Here is an 18,465-nt window from a genome sequence, read left to right as displayed (position 1 = left end):
GAGATGGAAGTAAGAAAGTGTTTTGTTTGCTTTTTTTTGTTTGTTTGTTTTTTGTTTTTTTTTCACTTTGTTGCTTGTGGTTCATTTTTTTTCTTCTTTTCTTTTTTCTTTGGTTTATTCCCTTCTGTCACTGCTTTTGATTTCTGTATATTTTTGTCTTGTAAATAAGTTTATCTGATTTGGGGAGGGGAAAGGAAAGTACAGAAATGGTGGAATACCAACAAGGAGATGTACAAGATGTTATGTTGAAATTGAACTTTACAACTTTGGTGGCAGATGGAAGGGATGGTAAGGGGAAACAAAGGAGGAGGCAACAATGCTTGATAAGAAATGCACTCATTACCTTGCCCATGTAATTGTAACCCCTCTGTACGGTATTTTCACAATAAAAAAAAAGGGTGAGCCAGCTCAGCAGTGAAACCCACTAGACACTATGTTGGAAATGAACTATGCATCTTTTGGAGGAGGGAAGTCAGGAGTGGAAAACCTGGGAGAGAATGAAAGGGAGGGGATGACACTATTCAGAATGAAATGTATTCATTACCTGACTCATGTAACTGTAACCCCTCTGTATTTCACTTTTACAATAAAATTTAAAAATAAACCCCATAACATTGTGTGGTATACTTGCTAGTTAATTTATCCTTTCTAAGCTGTCTCTTCTAGTTAAAAAGAGAAAAGTATACTTATCTCTGGTTTTAGAGGCTTAAATGATAGACTCAGTCCACACCACTGGGCATGAATAACTTCAGTGACAAGGAATGCTAGTTCCTTTTCATTCCATGAATAGACATAATAATAATAATAATAGTTATTTTTCTGCAATCGTTCAATAATAATAATAATAAATGTATTATTGAACTATTGCAGAAATTGATCTAAATACAGATTACAAAATTCATAAAGTAAGCCAGGTGCCATTAGCTCACACCTGTAATCCTAGCTACTCAGGAGGCTAAGATCTGAGGATCACGGTTCAAAGCCAGCCCAGGGAGAAAAGTCCTTGAGACTTTTATCTCCAATAAACCACCAGAAAACCGGAAGTGGCGCTGTGGCTCAAGTGGTTGAGCACTAGCCTGGAGCTGAATTGCTGAGGGACAGCGTCCAGGCCCAGAGTTTAAGCCTCATGACCAAAAATAAATTTAATTAATTAGTTAATTAAATAAATATATCCTATGTTCATGTTTGATACACTTTGCTGACCACAGTTAAGATTTCTTGAAGCTTGAGAACACATTTTCCTTGTAGATGTAAATTGGCTTCCCAGAGACCATGTGAGATAGGAGTAGATCGCAGGTTCCAGATTTGGCCTCATGACCTCATGCACTGGCATCACAGGTGATTTGAGTCAAGTCGGTAAATAACTATCTAGTCAAAATTTAGAAATAATAAAAATACATAAATGGATAGTCTGTGTGCCATGATGTTTCAGGATCACGTGGAGTCTGATTCAGAAGGTCCCAGTTAAGTTCACAGATATAACCTACCACTCCCACCTCCCCTAATCTTGGGTAGTAAACATGGTAGTGAAGCAATGCCATTTTTTTCATTAACTAATTTTAATTAACTATGCATCACTCTATTACTCTACATTACAAACTAAAAAGGAAACATAATCTATTTATTAAAACACTGTTTCACCCATAATTTCCAAATAAACACCAAACAGGAAATGGGAAGCTTTCACTTTATCCTTATATTGATAATTAATTACTTCCTTGCCTTTTCTGTGTTTGATGTTAATAAGTATCTCAGGGAGTTTCTCAAGTAAATCATGAAAGAAGCAAAGACTGAATTTAAGTGGAAAGTATTCAGAAGATTGGGAGGAGTTCTGAGGCAGCAACTAAAAAAAGAAAAGAAATGTTTTTCTTAGAACTACCATTTGCTGAACACAATGGGTTACATAATTGTGCTTAACTATTACTGAAATACATCTGGGATCTGTGTTAATACTGGTTAGACTAGTTAGTATCAGTTGGGTGAACAGATGGAAGTCAATAAACATTTTAACTGAAAATAGTACAGGAAAATTTAATAAATGAAGGAAGGAACAATATAAGGGAATAGATAACAACAATGTTTATCCTTAGACAATTTCATCCAATAGCTTCCAGAATAGTAAACTGACATGGCATAGGATGTAGTAGTTTTAGTGCACATGATAGGTTAAGAAAAGCTATTTTAACTGTATTGATATTGCCACATAATATTTCCATAAAATCTGTTTCAAATGAAAGATTTCTTCCACTAAACTAGAAGACTGGACCTTTGTGTTCATATTCTAAAAGTCATATTCTTTAAGCAAATGTATGATATACATTGAACAGAACTCAATAAATAACTGATGGTCAAAGCAGTCTGAAGGTTCACAATTGATAAATTAGCCTCTGTTCGTAATTGTGAAATTTTGTCATTCCCACAATAGTCAGTTGAAACTAATGATACTTAAATTCCAGAAATTCCAGGCAAACTAAACTGTTTGACTCTTACTAATAGAACATGATAGAAATAATTAAGCTGATATTTACATGAAAAGCAAACATCTTAACTGTGAAAGACATCTTCCAACTTCCCGTCATGTCTGTGAAACTTTTGTTTTTGAATTCCGTAATTATGAAGTGTTTCTAAAACAAGAATTGTTTTGCACTATTTTGCCAGGGATGGAAAAATAAGTAATGATCTTCAAACCACTAAAACAATGGATTTCTAAGGATCCACACATGTCTAACATTTACATTTTTAAGTTCATTCTGCAATTTGTGACATTAATCAATGAATACCCGATGAAAATCGTCAACCTTAAACAACATGTGAAGGACACTTTAGAATTTTCTTAAGAAATGATTTTAAGATTTTTGTGTGACCTCCTTTAGAAAGATTTGACAGATACTCATTCTAGTAAAAGCAGGATTTATAGATAAAAGTTTACTTAAACGCCATCATATACATTGAAAAAGAGCTGGATCCTGGATCCTAAATCCTGGTACCCCTGAGTCTGCCAGCAGAATTTATTATCTCCATCATCTTAACAACTCTGCAGTGCTTGAATGTGTCACACACATGGCAGCCTGGATGCAAATTTGTTTACACAAAACAGTGGACTCAGTTCAGCTGTTTTATTTTAGACTTTAGCTAACAGAACTTACTGAATACTCAATACTCAGTACTTCTCGTAGACCACACTGTTGTAGCTTTTCATTTCCAGGAGATTAAATTTTACTCATTTTGCCAGTTCTCCTAATTTTGATCTGTCACCTTGAAAATGCAGCCTTTAGCAACAACACAGATTTTCAAAATTAGGACCTACAGGTATCACAGAATCTCTTCATTACCAACATTTGGGAAGGGATCAAATTATTCTTCTAATAATGGATTCAGAAAAGTCATCTCTCTAGGTGAAAAATACAGATATAAAAGTTAAAACCAAGAGTCGCTTCTGAAGATCAGTAATTAGCTAAGATGAAAATTTATTTTAACAGTATATTTATGCTTTCATAGAATAACAGCAGTGTGGACTACATTCACTTCCATGTATTAAGGGGATTAAAATATACCTTAAATTATATTTTTAAATCTTTGGCTGAATTGATCATTTAAAATAATATATATGAACCAGACCCTGGTGGCTCATGCCTGTAATCCTAGCTACTCCGGGGGCTGAGATCTGAGGATTGCAGTTCAAAGCCAGCACAGGCAGGAAAAGCCATGAAACTCTTAGCTACAATAAAGGACCAGAAACCCAGAAGTGATGCTGTGGCTCAAGTGGTAGAGCACTAGCCTTGAGCTGAAGAGCTGAGGGACAGCACTCAGGCCCAGAGTCCAAGCCCTATGACTGACAAAAAACAATATTAATAATAATATATGTGCTCTTTTTATGGTATTTTAAGAGACAAGGAAATTAAGAACCCTTCCCATATTTCCTCAAATGAAAAATCTACATGTCAACACACACATTTACTTTCACTGTGCTTCCCATCCCTCCAATGATCATAAAAATAAAATCCTATGTCAATTCATGATTTACAATTCAATAAACTACAACGAATTATTACAACCATTGGGCTGACGTTAAAGTGGATCACTTAGCTGATAATGACTTCACTTGCAGCATTCAAGAAAATACTGGCACGCATAGTTACAAGACACCTTCATAGAGACAAGTTCTGCAAACTTGAATTTTCATTCATTCCTTTTGACACATTTGGTAAAACCATAAATAGTTTATCAAAATGATAAAGGTATATATCAAAAATGTTTGAAATAATGGTACCTCATAAAATGTGTCAAATATAATAACTAGTCTATAAATAAAATATACTTGTGCATAATTAGAGTAATCAGATTTAAAGTTTTAAAGTTAACTTTAGATGTAATTTCTGAAAAGAGGCCCACAAATAAAGCTTGAATAATAACGTAAGTAGGAAAAAAATGCTGATATATACTGGAAGTCTTTAGAAGCTGAACTTCATAAGGAAAGAACAAAAAGTACTAATTACAAATGAAAATGTATTTTGTAATCTCCAACAGATTTAAAACCTATTTCAAAATAAACAAATAAAACTAGTCAAATTAATTCATTAAATAAACATAATTGAGTAAAGTGCAATTTAAAACATGCATTTTTTATTCTTTTCAAGACTATGTTATGTATTTACGTGGCTGTTTGTTTTCTAAGTTACTCTTCAAATTTCCTGTTAAGAATTTTTATCTATATTATTACACTCTTGTATCCATATCCTTCTAAACAGTTCTTTTATTATTATTTATTTATTTATCATTTTGTCAGTCCTGGGGCTTGAACTCCGGGCCTGGCGACTGTCCCTGTGCTCTTCAGTTCAAAGCGGGCATTCTAAACTCAAGCCACTTCTGCTTTTCTGGTGGTTTACTAGAGATCAGAGTATTCACAGATTTTTCCTGCCTGGGATGTATTTGAACAGGATCCTCAGATCTCAGCCTCCTGAGTAGCTAGGATTACAGGCATGAGCCACCGCTGCACAGTTCTTTTAGAAAACATTGTTTTGCATCTGATCAGGATTTGGCTGGAGGCAGTGTGTTTTCTCTTTTTAAGGAAGTCTACTCCCATAAACCAACTATGATTGAAGAAAGAGGCTTTTCCAATAGTTTCCAGACAGGAAGAAATTGCAAGAAATGGGGAATTTAAAAATAGTTTGCACTATAGCCTGGACCATGTCCTCATATTTGAAAAAGACACTCACCTGCATATGGACTGAAATAGCCATTGTGAATAAAGACTGGTATGTACACTTTCTCAGGGTTATTTATTTACTTCTGCAAATAAATCTAATGCACATTACTTAACTACTAGAAAATAATGTATATGAGCCATAAGAATACTTTCTTCAAAATCAACAGAATAGTGTATATGTTGAAGGTATCAAACCTTATGATATTATGCATAAACAGTTTCAAGCAGAGGTAATTTTATATATGAGGATAATAAATGTATTTGCATTGATAAATTTTAAACAAAAACTACTGGGTTAAAAAATCTAAAGGTTTTAATTCTGTCTTTTGCACATAGTGCAAAATATGCTAATTGCATATTTTATCATGACATTACTTATGTAGTTATATGTGGGTTTGTTTCACAGCTTTCACATAAAAGTATATACTACCTGGGTACTTTTTACTCAGATTCACTGGGAGAATAATGAAATTAGAATGTGTAAGGAAAAGATGTTGAATTTTTAAACTAAAAATTTAGGTGTGTGTTACTGTAACTGTGGATTGGATACAAAAGGGGACTGTCAATCTTAGGTAAATCTCAAGATCTCAGATATTCTCTTCAAAATGGAGCAGTTCAAAAGATTTTGAATCCATATTGCTTATTTGACTTAACCATTAGCTAAAACAGTGATCCAGGCAATGTTTTGCTATCTCTGCTAATACTCAAAATAAAACAAACAACAACAACAAAAAATACACCACAAATTATTTTGTAAATTGTGATTATAATTTGTACCGAGGCTCTCACACTTGTTTGAGACTCAAATCAGGAAAATATGTGAAACAACTATTGTTTGAGATGCAAACGACACGTTGGATATCGAAATTAGCAGAATTTTCCCTAATAAAATAAAACACATAATAATTTTATCCTAAAATGTAATGATGTATTGTTTTCTCTATAAACGAGCACTCCTGAGCATCTTCCTGAAGGCCATAAGATGAACTTGGATAATGAAAACTTAATGAAAGAGCCCTTGTTATTAAACTTACTTAGGAGTTGACAAAGACATTTCCAAGGAATCCATTTCCATTTGCAAATTTCTTTTCAGAGAAGTACCTAAGCAATTTTACTTTAAAATATACAATCACAAATATTCCTTTAAAATTACTACCATTAGGCAAAGGAAAAAAAAAGTTATAATCTTGAACATTATAAACTCAGCTTTTAAGGGAATCACTCATTACTTTTTATATTTCAGTCACTTCTGAACATTTCAACTCTTCAAATTTAGTAGCTCCATTATCTTTGTAAATTTCACTCCCATGTCTAAAAGACATCCTTAAAAGATTCTTCATGCTGCTTAGGTTAATCATTTAACTGAAGATAACCACTTAATATTATAGATTGTCCTTGCAGTCTTAATAACTGTAAAATACCTTATTATTTCTATGGTAGAATTCAAATGTAAGAAATGTGAAAATGTGCCAATCTAAAAGGAGACTAAAGAAAATCATAAATTTTATGTATCATAAGGAAAATTACAAACAGATTTTCTTGATTTAAAAGTAACACGTAGAGTCTTTAAGAAATGAAAAAGAAATTTATTTAAAGTCCTACTCTTCAACTTTTTTTCCTAAGACATAAAAAGAATCTACATACAGGTTTTATTTGTTGATTTGTGATATCAAGAAATGGATACATTTTACTGAAAATTGATTTTTTTTTTGTTGGTCATAGGGCTTGAACTCTGGGTGGTATCCCTCAGCTCTTTAGCTCAAGGCAAGCACTCTACCACTTGAGCCACTTCTGGTTTTCTGGTGGTTTATTGGAGATAAGAGTCTTCATGGACTTTACCTGCCCAGGATGGCTTTGAACCGTGATCCTCAGATCTCAGCCTCCTGAGTAGCTAGGGTTACAGGCATGAGCCACCAGCACATGGCTTGAAAATTGATTATTTATGTGATGCGTACATCAGTCATAAAATAATTTTATTCCATAATTACCTTCTGTCTTATAGCAAACAACCAGCTATGGTTTATTTTACTAGAGACATATCTGAATTTATGTTCTCAGATGGTAGACTTTTGTAATTGACCATTTTTGGTACCAGGTGATCTAATTACAATAACATTGATAAGATAGTAGACAAAAATTTGAACTATATATATTTTTTGGTCGGTTATGGGGCTTGAACTCTGGACCTGGGCCCTGTTGAGCTCAAGGCTAGTACTCTACCACTTGAGCTACAGCACCACTTTTAGTTTTCTGGTAGTTTACTGGAGATAAGAGTCTTCACGGGCCAGGCGCTGGTGGCTCATACCTGTAAGCCTAGCTACTTCGGAGGCTGATATCTGAGGATCAAGGTTCAAAGACAGCCAGAGCAGGAAAGTCCGTGAGACACTTAGCTCCAATAAATCACTCAGAAAAACCAGAAGTGGTGCTGTGGTTCAAGTGGAAGAGTACTAGACCTGAGCTGAAGAGCTGAGGGACAGTGCCCAAACCTAGAGTTCAAGCTCCATGACCAACAAAATAAATAAATAAATAAAAAGAGTCTTCATGGATTTTTCCTGCCTGGGTTGGCTTTGAACACGATCCTCAGATCTCAGCTAGGATTATAGGCATGAGCCACCAGCGCCCAGTTTGAAGAATATTTTGAATGTCTCATAATCCAACTTTATATCTAGAACTCATAATTATTGTAACCTAGCCTAAAATACTTACCTATTCTAGACAGGCTTACTTATTCTATAATGTATGAACAGTGAACTGTCCAATATTTAAGGACCCTTCTAACTCTATTCATGCCATGATTTTTGACAAGATGAATGAATAAATTTATGCAAGCACATTAATCCATCAAAATTAGAAAGAAAAAAAAACCATTACCAGGACAGAAAGGATTAAAAAATATCAGCTAGCATCAGGGTAATATTTTTTTAGAATGGGTCTGCCCTTGATTCAGAAAGCCAGGACTAGAAGTAATGTGTGAAGGTGATAAGTAAAAACTTCAGAGTATTTCTCAGATGTGTAATAGCCTGGGAACTTAGCCAAAGTGAAATAATAGTGAGAATAAACTACTGTTAAGGAAACATTAAGGTTGTTTTAGGGATGAAGTGTGTGGGAATTGATACTAGTTTAGTACATACATATTTATTTTAATAATATTAATGACAGATACTCCCAGGTACTAGCCGCATACATGATTTACATACAATGTACACAATAAATGCAATGGTAGTTTACTCTATAAATAATGAAACCAAGACTTTTGCCAGTCCAAAGAAAATTGCTGGCAGATTCATTCTTTGTCTTTCAGGTCTTAGAAATTGGGAGAGCACTGGCTCTTTTCACTTTGCTAGAATGGTTATGAGAAGTCAGAATGCACCAGCATTTTCTGCCTGGCTTGCTAACATCACAAGTAACCGTGCCTGACTATCGGATAGCTGATGCAACAGACCTCTTGTGGTATCTAAGATTTTATATTTCTGAACTCTATCCAGAGGATGCTAGTGTTCCTTGTATTTATTTTTAGGTTAGTTTCAAGCTTATTTTATTTGTATCATCTTCAAGTGGTTGTTGAAAACTATTTCAACTCAGCCTGTCAGTTTGTGAATACAATGCATCTGGATCAATGACACCCTCTCATCATTCTTCTCTGTCTTTCCCATCCATTCTGTCAATTTACCTGGTTCCAATTTCACATGGGTACATTCAATATTATGGCTGTAGTCATCAACTCTACCCCTTTCCATTCTACCCAGATCCCTCTCCCTTTGTCTTCACCGTCCTGACAACACAAGTTCTAACTTTCTCATACTCATTTTCTTTATTAGTTGTTAAAAGGAGTTATACCATTAAAATCCTCCCTTGAATATGCCATCCATTAGATAATGTTTGTGTATATAGTCATATGACTCTGCATAAGTTTACACACATAGTTGTACTTTCGATCTAACTTCCATGTATTTGAAAAGCATGAGTCCTTTGTTGAGACAGCTTGCAAACTACTACAGTACAAATACTGAATAGCCACTAAAATAATGTTGTAATAGCTAATGTCATGTGTGATCAGCACTGATATTCCATTTATCCAGCCACAAGGTATAAGAAGGTTGCCAGTTTAGAGAGTTTAGAGGTGATTTTGAATTGGTTTTGGACAACAAGCTACCATGTGTTAGAAATATTAGGTATCTTCCATCTGCACAAAAGAGCTTAGTCTGATGATAGGCAACCCATTTGAAAGCTGCAAAGTCAGCACCTTACGTGAAGGACAGACAGCCATTAGCATAAGATGGTGAGTTCTGGAAGGTATCCACTAAGTATTTGTCAATGTCATTCAATAAAGTGCTAGTCCTAATGAGCCTAAGAACCTCATGAAGAACCAAATTCTGGAAAAACAATTTGTGGGCCCAATCCTCCTGGAAAACCACAGGAGTCTCCCATTCTCTGGCTCTGATAGGGAAAAGATACATTCCATAATCACAGTGTCTATTCTCTCACCTTTCCCAGATCTCATCGAAAAATCGAACTAGGAACCTTCACTGTTTCCATAAAGTACAGACTTTGTGAGCGAAGGCAATGGAAAAAGGAGATCAAGTGGAAAAATTACTAAGGCAAGATTTAGCGTATATTTAGATAAAATAAAATGCCTTTGCAGTTTATTTGTCTCATGCATTTTTAAACTTCTTCATCTAGTCAGTTTGCTTTCAATACCCCAAGTATGGAATTTCAAGCAAAGTACATAATGGAATATATTCTGAAGTAATCATGTTGTTTAAAAAGGAGCCATTTATTAAGATGGAGTTGCTTCATGCTTTTAAGTTATTTTTCTCCAACTCAAGTTATTTTCCCAAATTTTCCGTAATATTGGAAATGTTTCATATTTGAGAGCTTTTATGAAGTAGAGGAAAATCCTTCTCTCAGGACATAGAAGAGTATATGAAGAATGAAAAACTTGTGTTCCTTTCGCTTATTTGCCTTTGAAATTGAATGCTTGTATTTTAACATGAGAGTTTTCTTTCCACGTGAGTACCCAGGCATTTTTAACTGCTCTACTTCTCTTACAACTTTTTTTCTTGTTGTTTTATCAGATACTGCAACACATTTGCTGTTTACTTACAATCATATCCAGTTCTGTCCCATTTGCCGCCAGCTTCAGCTTATTTTTTGTGTGTTTTGTTCTTTATACTTCATATGTTGTGTTCAGAGGAATGACATATATACCTTTAAACCTATTCAGCTACCCCACAAATAGAAAAGTTAATCAAGGTGATATGGTGCTAACCACTGAAACAAAGCCTGTGCTCTTATAGTACTTAATTTATTGAGTAATTCTACCTTTTTTTTCCCCTCCTTTGAAGATCTCAAGGGAACTGGCATCGGGTTTTCAAGTGCTGAAACTTACTCCTTAATTATTTCTGCTCGCACACAGATTCCAAATAGGGCTTAATACAACACCTCCTCAGCCTCCCCCATGCAGAAGGTTTAGGCAAGTGCTTGCTGCAAAAGGATATTTCACTTAGCTTTTTGTGCACAGAAGCAGATGCTTTGAAATCAGGGACTCTTTCAATCCTATCTAGGCTGGATAATGGGTTGGCTAAGTATCTAAAGGCTCAAAGGCTGCCCTGGATAAGAGAAGCAACTGTCCCCTGTCCTGGACTTATCTCTCTTATATTATCCCCCCTCATTACTATTTTGCGATGCACAGCCCTGTCCCCCCCCCCTCCATGTGCTCGGATTTCAGTCCTCAATGGGCCATCCCAAGGGGGCTTGAAAAGGGACCTCCTCTGTCCTCTTTCCAAGAGTCCTACTTGCTTAGACTCCTTGGTACACTTTTATACATTCCCCTAGGAACTGCTCTCCTGCTTGCTTTGACCCCAGTGGCCCAAGAATAAGAAGCAAGGCCTTGGGTCTCCATTGCTTGTTCCTTCTATAAGCTTTCTCAGTGTCTCTTAGAGGAGAAGGTCTGCAGTTGTCTCAGAGAAAGAGTGATCATGAATCACCTTACAGCAGTGATTGAAGCAGCCCAGGGAGTGTGGAGATGGCAGAAAATCAACCCACAAGTATCTCCTCCTAGTATCCATGCTTACTCTAGTGCCTCCTGAGAGTGTCTGGGAGTCAATTTATTATCCTTGCTCCTAGCAACACACAAGGGCAAGTGCATGCATGGGCAGGCACACACACACACACACACACACACACACACACACACGCAAATGCGAGGACACACAGGCTCATAGTGTCACCCAGTTTCAACCGGGTTTGATTCATTAAACCACATTTGGGGAGTCTGGATTTCTAGAAGCAAGTCATAAATATTTCCAGGGGGAAAGACAGCTACCCAAACTCCAGTGGGAAGGGATCCTAGTTTCCAATACAAGGCTTGTTCTCTGGCAGTGATGGTCCTGACCTAGCTAGAAGGGTTGGTGTGAAGGTCATAGCTTTCGCTTAGATGGATTGTTGTTATTGTTGTTTAGTTTCTTGTTGGTTTTTTCTTTGGGGGGGGGATTCTGAAGGTACATTATTGTCTTCCCACCACCCACCCCAGCTTGGAAAAGCTCTATGGGATTCTAAGCTTGCTTGCTTGTTTTCCTGGCATGTGAAGTTGGACTGTCACCTAGAAGGTAAATGAGTGTTTCAGTACCAGCAGACAAGAGCAGTGTTAGAACCTTCTAGGTGTGGCTGCAGGCCTCACCCATGGATACACCCGCCCCCTCTTCCCCCCTTCCTGGCAGAACTAGGTAGGGCTGAGATTTCATCCACGCCCTGCCCCCAGAAGAGCTCCGGCTGCTGGGGCTACAGTGTAGCTCCCTTAGGTGCCAGAGGCTGTAGAAGCCTTCCCTCCTGCTGGAAGCCCTGAGTCTTGTAGAAAGTCCTAGGTGCTTGCCTGGGGATGGGGTGCTCCCCGAATAACAGCACCCGGCTCCCTCCCACCTGCTGCAAATGCCTTCTGCACACCAGGTGTGTGTGTCACTGAGGTCCCCAAAGAAGAAGCCCGGGAGAGCGCCCTGCGGTGTCTGGAGAGTGCGGGACTCCTGAACTCTGCTAAGATTGCTCTACAGAGAGGCCAGACAGGTAAGTTGCAGTGGTTGATGATTCCAAAACCTCTCTCTCTGTCCCTCTCTCTCTCCCTCCCTCCCTCCTTCCCTCCCTCCCTCCCTGCCTCCCTCCCTTCTTCTCTCTTTCTCTTTCTCCCTCCTTTCTCTTTCTCTCTCCCCCTCCTTCTCTCTCTCTCTCTCTCTCTCTCTCTCTCTCTCTCTCTCTCTCTCCATCTCTTCCTCCCTCCCTCCCACCCTCCCCTCCCTCCTTTCTGGGTCCCTCTCTCCAGTCTAAGTAGACTCCACCCCACCTCTCCAAGCCTACACCCTGCACAGCAGTTTCCTTGCAACCAGAACAGCCCTGGTCAGCCCCACCCAAGAGGCCCAAGCCTGGCTTTCACCCCTTCCAGCGCCCACCCTAGGCGGTTCCTCCCAGGGAAGCTCTTTGTCATTGCTGTTGCACACCGAGGTGAGAGGGTGGAGGGTGGAAATGATCTACAGATGGCAGAATTCTTCGGGCTGGGGCTGCTCACTTGGAAAAACAGGGGCCTTGGGTGTCCTGAACTCTGGCCCTAGATTAGAACCGAGATTAGAATCTGCCAACCCCCTGAAAGCACTCTCCCTCGGATCTGAGCTTCACGGTGGGCCTGGAGCCCAGATCTAACAGTGTGTGAGACAAAAGCAGGCAGAAGCGGCTATCAGAACCAGCCACATCTCAGACATTGCAGCATTCTTGGTATTAATAAAACCTGGAGGCCGAGGTGAAATTAACATTTAAGAAGGAGAAGGTGAACAAGAAGAATCGCCAAACATCCGCATCTTGCAGCATCTGGGTGCAGATCTCAAACACAGGACCTGTGCAAGTTCCTCAGAATTTCACGGGGTCCACGTTCCAAGTCCTGCACATAAGAACCGTCTTTCAAGTGTCAGATGGTGACAATGAAGAACTTTACTAGCATGGAACTATTTGAAAGACTTGCAGAATATTGATAGAACAGGACCAAAGAAAGACGAGGCTAAACTCAAGTCTTCCCAAAGTCTCTAAAGCTGGAGTCTGCTCAAAAGAAACCCTTTACCTCCATCCAAATGAGGGGAGCTGGGAATCGAGGGGAAGGGTGGGGGGGGGGGGTGTCTCATGGTCAGTCCTATTAAAAAGCAAACCTCAGGTGCGTTTTGTTTGAAAAATACGGTAGGTGCGGGCAGCCAAGGCTGGAATTGCGGGGACCAGGCTCAGCTTTCCCCAGGGGGCAAGCTTGCCAGCTTCCCAGACTCCCTCCCGGCTAGGTGCCCCCCAAATGTTTTGGCTCAACAGGTATCACAGGGAAACTCACACTTAACCCCTGGTCATCTTCTGGAAAGAGACACTGCTACATTTATTTATATTTTCCCCCCAATCAAGGGCTGCTGGCTCACTTTGTCTGCCCCATGGGAGCCGGCGGCATCCATTAACCACAGACTCCCGCACAGACAGCACAGCACAGCCCAAATGCCTGGCTCTCCCCAAGTCCACTTGGACCCGGAAAAGCCCTCAAGAGCACACCCAGACACACACTGTGTGCAGTTAGCACATTTAGGACAAGCCATGTAGCTCAGATCTGTGCTCACACACACACACACACACACACACACACACACACACACACACACACACACACAGAGACACACACAGACACACACAGACTGAGCACAAGGTTGGGATTACAAGTCCCTTGCAGCCACAGGAACCCCAGATGACTTCTTGGCATTTAAGGATGTACCTTAAATGGGAGATGGGCTACCCATCATCGGTCATCTCAGAAGGAAGAGTAACCACTTCAGTTCCCTCCTTCCCCCCCAAAAAAAACCCCCGTGAATTGTCATTTTCCCTGAATGCAAATGCGCTGCCTTGTGTGTGGGGACAGCCAGCTGCAAGCTGGACAATAAACTGTTTCATAGATTCGTGTCCCAATTGCGGTTCAGAGAGGTTCTCCTTCACAAAGGGAGAAGCGTCCAGTTTGTGTTGACAGCCGGGGCCAAAACAGCCCTCCAAACCTCCAGCACCCCCACCCAGGGACAGAGGACGCCCGGGATTGGAAAACTAGCCCCAAGAAAACCAGCCAGTGCCTCAGCCCTGCCCGGGCTAGGGAGAGAGGTGATGTGCAGAAAGCATAGCATGAGTCATAAACATCTCCTGAGAATTCTTTGCAGAGATTCATGGACACAGGGCGCCGAAGTTGTGGAAGCGAGCTGGAGATCTATTTTCTCTCCTCGCCCCCCCCCCCCCCCACCAGCCAGGACATCAGTTCTTCCAATGATCCTGACTGTCCCCTGCCTTCCTTCTTAGGAATCATTTATTTGATTTATTTATTTTTTTACAGCCTACCCGCCCCCTCCTCCTCCCTCTTGTCTGTACATGTGACATTCTACCTGTCTGAACGCGGAGACTTGCTGGGGATTTGGATTTTGATCATGAGCTAATGACTTTCTTCCTATCTTCATTCACCTCCCGATCGTGGACCTTTTACACTTGGTGGAATGGCAGATCATTTTAAATCCTCATTTTTTTTTCTTTTTCTTTTTTCTTTTTTTTTTTTTTTCTGGCGAAATGTTTACCACCGAAGACAAGGAAGCGCCTCTACATTTTTTTTCTTTCATTGCTAAAAGCCCAACATAGAAACAATTCACCCATATAGGCAGACATTCCTGTTGGAATGTTTTAAAAGATCCTTGTGTCCTAATGTACTTAACACGAGCACGTTCCTACCACATTGCGAACTTTATTCCCTACCCAAAGGGTTAAGGAGCATTGACACCCATGTCTTTAGTAACAATGAAAATAAAAAATCCACCCAAAACCTCGTTGATTTGACAAGACATCAAGATAATCTTCACCACCGAGAACAGAAAAGGAAAAAAAAAAAAAAAAGTCTTGCAGTGGAATTCTGCCTGGCTATCCGCTAGTTAGAAGCTATAGGAACCAACTCACGTCTTCGTTTGAGCATACTGCAAGAATATTTATTGAGCCCAAGCTCAATCACCGCATTGAACGCCAAATCTGGCAACCAAAATGCATTTCCTATCTGAAAGTTGGGGGTGGTGACGGTGGGGGGGGGGGAATGTGTGTGAAAGAGCTGTGAATCAAGTCCTTCATCGGTATTATCATGATTATTTTATCGGGTACAAATCGCAAAGTAATCTCTCCAGCCTCGCTTAGGCGACAAGTCAAGCCGAGGGGACCCCCCCTACACACACACACACACACACACACACACACATACACACACACACCCCAAAAAGAAAGCCAACCTACCTTTCACACAAGACACCGTCCATAAAAAGACGAGGTTCCAAAACGTAAATCCACTTTTAATTCCCATGTTCTTGCTCAGGATGGAGTCTCGGCGGCCACATTTAGCGCATCCCCTCGTGCCCGGCTCCCGGGGCTTGGATTCCTGCGCCCGGCTTCCCCCGTTGCAGATCCTTTGCATACTATGCGCGAGCTCCGAATTCCTGCTCCTCAGCCCGGCGCAGTGGAGTTGGTGGTGTTGGTGGTGGTGCGCGGTCACAGCTCGGAGTGAATGGTGTTTCTGGGATACCACAGCAACCTTGAGGAGGACTCAACCATCTCTCCAACAGGGGCACAGAGTCTCCGCTTACTCTCGATTCTCTCTTTTCTTAGGCGTTTTTTCCCCCTCTCTCCCCACCCCTCCAGCCAAAATCTACCTCGATTCCAACTGGTTTTTACAACCACCAGCCAACACCACGGAGCCTCTTAGAAAGCCCGACTATCCTCTTGGATAAACTCCCCACAATATTTGAAATTAAGGGGCTTGGTGTTTTTTTTTTTAATCTTACTCCTCCCCCCGCCACCTCAGCTCCCCGAATAGATCAATTCTGCCTGTAAAAGCAGCCCAAGAAATATTATGTTCGTGAGCTCTCCAACGCAGCCTGCGAATCCAGAAGCAAGGCTAAAGGAATATTTGCTGTCTGAGATCTGCGTTGGTTTTTTTTTGGGGGGGGGGCCGGGGGGGGGAAGAGAAGGGGGTGAGGTTGTGATCGTAATGAATCTGGTTCCACGGATGGCCACCTCGTTATAATGGAACGTGTGTTATTACTACAGTAGTTGCAGTATATTTTCAGGCAGGAGTCTTGCATTTAGTATCCTTTCATTTAATTGGAAAAAAAAAATCACAGGGGATGGGTTTATTTGCACACATGCATTTACATATTCAAATAACTACGTATGCACCCATAACGGGGATTCTATGATTTGGTAAACGGATTTCATTTGTAGCCGGATACAGGGTGGAGAGAGAAAGTCAGTCTATTATTTTTTTTCTTTTTCCCCCCAAATAGTTCATTCTTTTATCCTACCCAGCCTCCTTTCAGCCGCTCTGCATCTTAGTTCAAGTACTTTATCTGTGGCAGTTATTTAGAACACACTCGTTTGTCTTAATTCGGAATCCGTCCCAAATACGTTAATGAGAGGTTTCTTTCAAAATGCAAAATGTATGTATCTATACATCTGGATTCGGCAGCCAGGAGCCCTCGCAAGGGTTAAGATTGTGCAAAGGAAGAGTTCTTGCGCCATCTACTGGTCGTCTCCGAGCCACCCGCTTCTCCACGTCCGGGCAGGGACCCCGCTTCTCTGGGTGTAGAAGAGCTGCGTCGCTCAGACCTGTGCGTTTTCCACCTCTTTTCGAATTTCCTAATCCTTCTCAGCATACTTCTCGCCCAAATCTTTAGGCAAGCAAGCTTTATTTAGTTGGTTGTTTTTTTGGACTGGACCCACACTGGTGATCTAACCTCTCCAGGAAGAGGGAAAGGGTCTCCTTTCAGGAATGGGAGGGCCGCAACGTGGGTTCTATAGAACAGGTAATTGCAAATGCCAGGATTCCTTTTTGTAAGCCAAAGACTGCTGGGGTGGGGGAGCGAGCCTTCAAGAAGGGATTGAAAAGGACTGCCGGATTGGAGTTTGCAGCTCCCCATCTTGCTCACAAATAATGGATTCGGTCCCATGCACCACACCATCTCCCCAGCCGGATTTTGTCGCTGGGCTTGCATGAGAGCTGGCAGCTCCGTGGGCCAAGGCTCTGGCAGGTGGAGGGAATTCTCCTCCGGGAAGTGGGCACACTGCGAGCAAGCATCCACAGACGTGAGTGGCAGGGGACGGGGGCCAGTCGGATATCCATAAGAAGCACAAGGAGACCGAGATAGAGCACAGAGACCGCGAAGGACAGAGGGAAGGAAAGGGACAGAGAGACAGAGGGAGAGAGGGAAGGAGGAGAGACACACAGAGACACCCATACACAGACAATCTTGAAACGAAGGGCAAAGGTGCATCTTAATGCAAGATGATGGGAGGTATGATTTTTTCCATGAGTAGGTGTATCCCCAAGTGTGTGTGTGCTGTACCTACATATGTGCGTGCAAGACAATGTGTGTGTGTGTGTGTGTGTGTGTGTGTGTTACCACTGGGATCCTCCGACCCCCCCACCCCGCGGGCAGATAGCTAAAAGGCAAAAGCTGTAGACGCCCAACTGACCTCACTGGATTTCAGAGGTGCATTTGAGGAGCGGTGGGAGCATATGTAGTTCCTGCCCACCCATGACCTTCTCTTATCTGCTTACGCAGATTACCAGTGGGAGTAAGCTCAGGGTTGGGACTGAAGAGCTTTGGGGAGGATCAGCTTTGGGAACGTAACTCAGCTACCTTGGAAGTGACGCTGGCATCGATTTCAGGCAAGATGTCAGGGTGCATTGTTGCTGCTGCTACTTTTCCGTAGCTGGACAAGGAGTGGATGCAAATGAGTCCTGGCAATTAATAAAGACACACAACAGAAACCTCTTTACTAAGTGGGCAGAAATTAGTCACCTCAACTGGTTTCAAGTTCTACTAAAAGGAAACCCAAGTCTTGGATTTATGAAATCTAGTTGAATGCATCACTATGTATCCAGACAGGAGGACTTTAAACTAAAAGAACTTTTATATGTCAAAAGCAGCAGTGTTTGCATTGCAATTATTGTGCACAAAATACATTTTGATCGTGGTACCATAAAGATGCTGCTAAGAGAACAATTTCTGACATTTATTTTCAATCGTATTGGTAATCCCATAATCCAATTATCTTTCTCAAATGAATCCTGCCTATCAATTCATTGTGAGATGTGCGGAAGATTTATCTGGTAGATCATAATACACTGAAAATACTAGAGTTTCCATATTCTGCAGCTCACAATAAATCACGGCCCATTTTTC

The 18,465-nt window shown here is 40.7% G+C and overlaps 1 protein-coding gene across 4 annotated transcripts in view; it reads right to left on the bottom strand.

Moving 5' to 3' along the window:
• Positions 1-15,783, bottom strand: part of Csmd3 (CUB and Sushi multiple domains 3) — a 926,836-nt gene extending 911,053 nt beyond the window's left edge. For 2 of the 4 annotated variants that reach the window (XM_042673150.1, XM_042673152.1), the window contains exon 1: positions 15,518-15,695. In XM_042673150.1, the coding sequence (XP_042529084.1) occupies positions 15,518-15,695 (178 nt within the window). Of the gene's footprint in view, positions 1-15,517 lie in introns of all 4 variants that reach the window. The other 2 variants (XM_042673149.1, XM_042673151.1) reach the window with 2 other exon arrangements.
• Between the last annotated feature and the right edge of the window lie 2,682 nt (positions 15,784-18,465).

Source organism: Dipodomys spectabilis, unplaced genomic scaffold (assembly GCF_019054845.1).
Source record: "Dipodomys spectabilis isolate Male_0828 unplaced genomic scaffold, ASM1905484v1 ptg000783l, whole genome shotgun sequence".
NCBI classification, from domain to species: domain Eukaryota; kingdom Metazoa; phylum Chordata; class Mammalia; order Rodentia; family Heteromyidae; genus Dipodomys; species Dipodomys spectabilis.
This window is presented reverse-complemented; position numbering and strand designations above follow the sequence as displayed.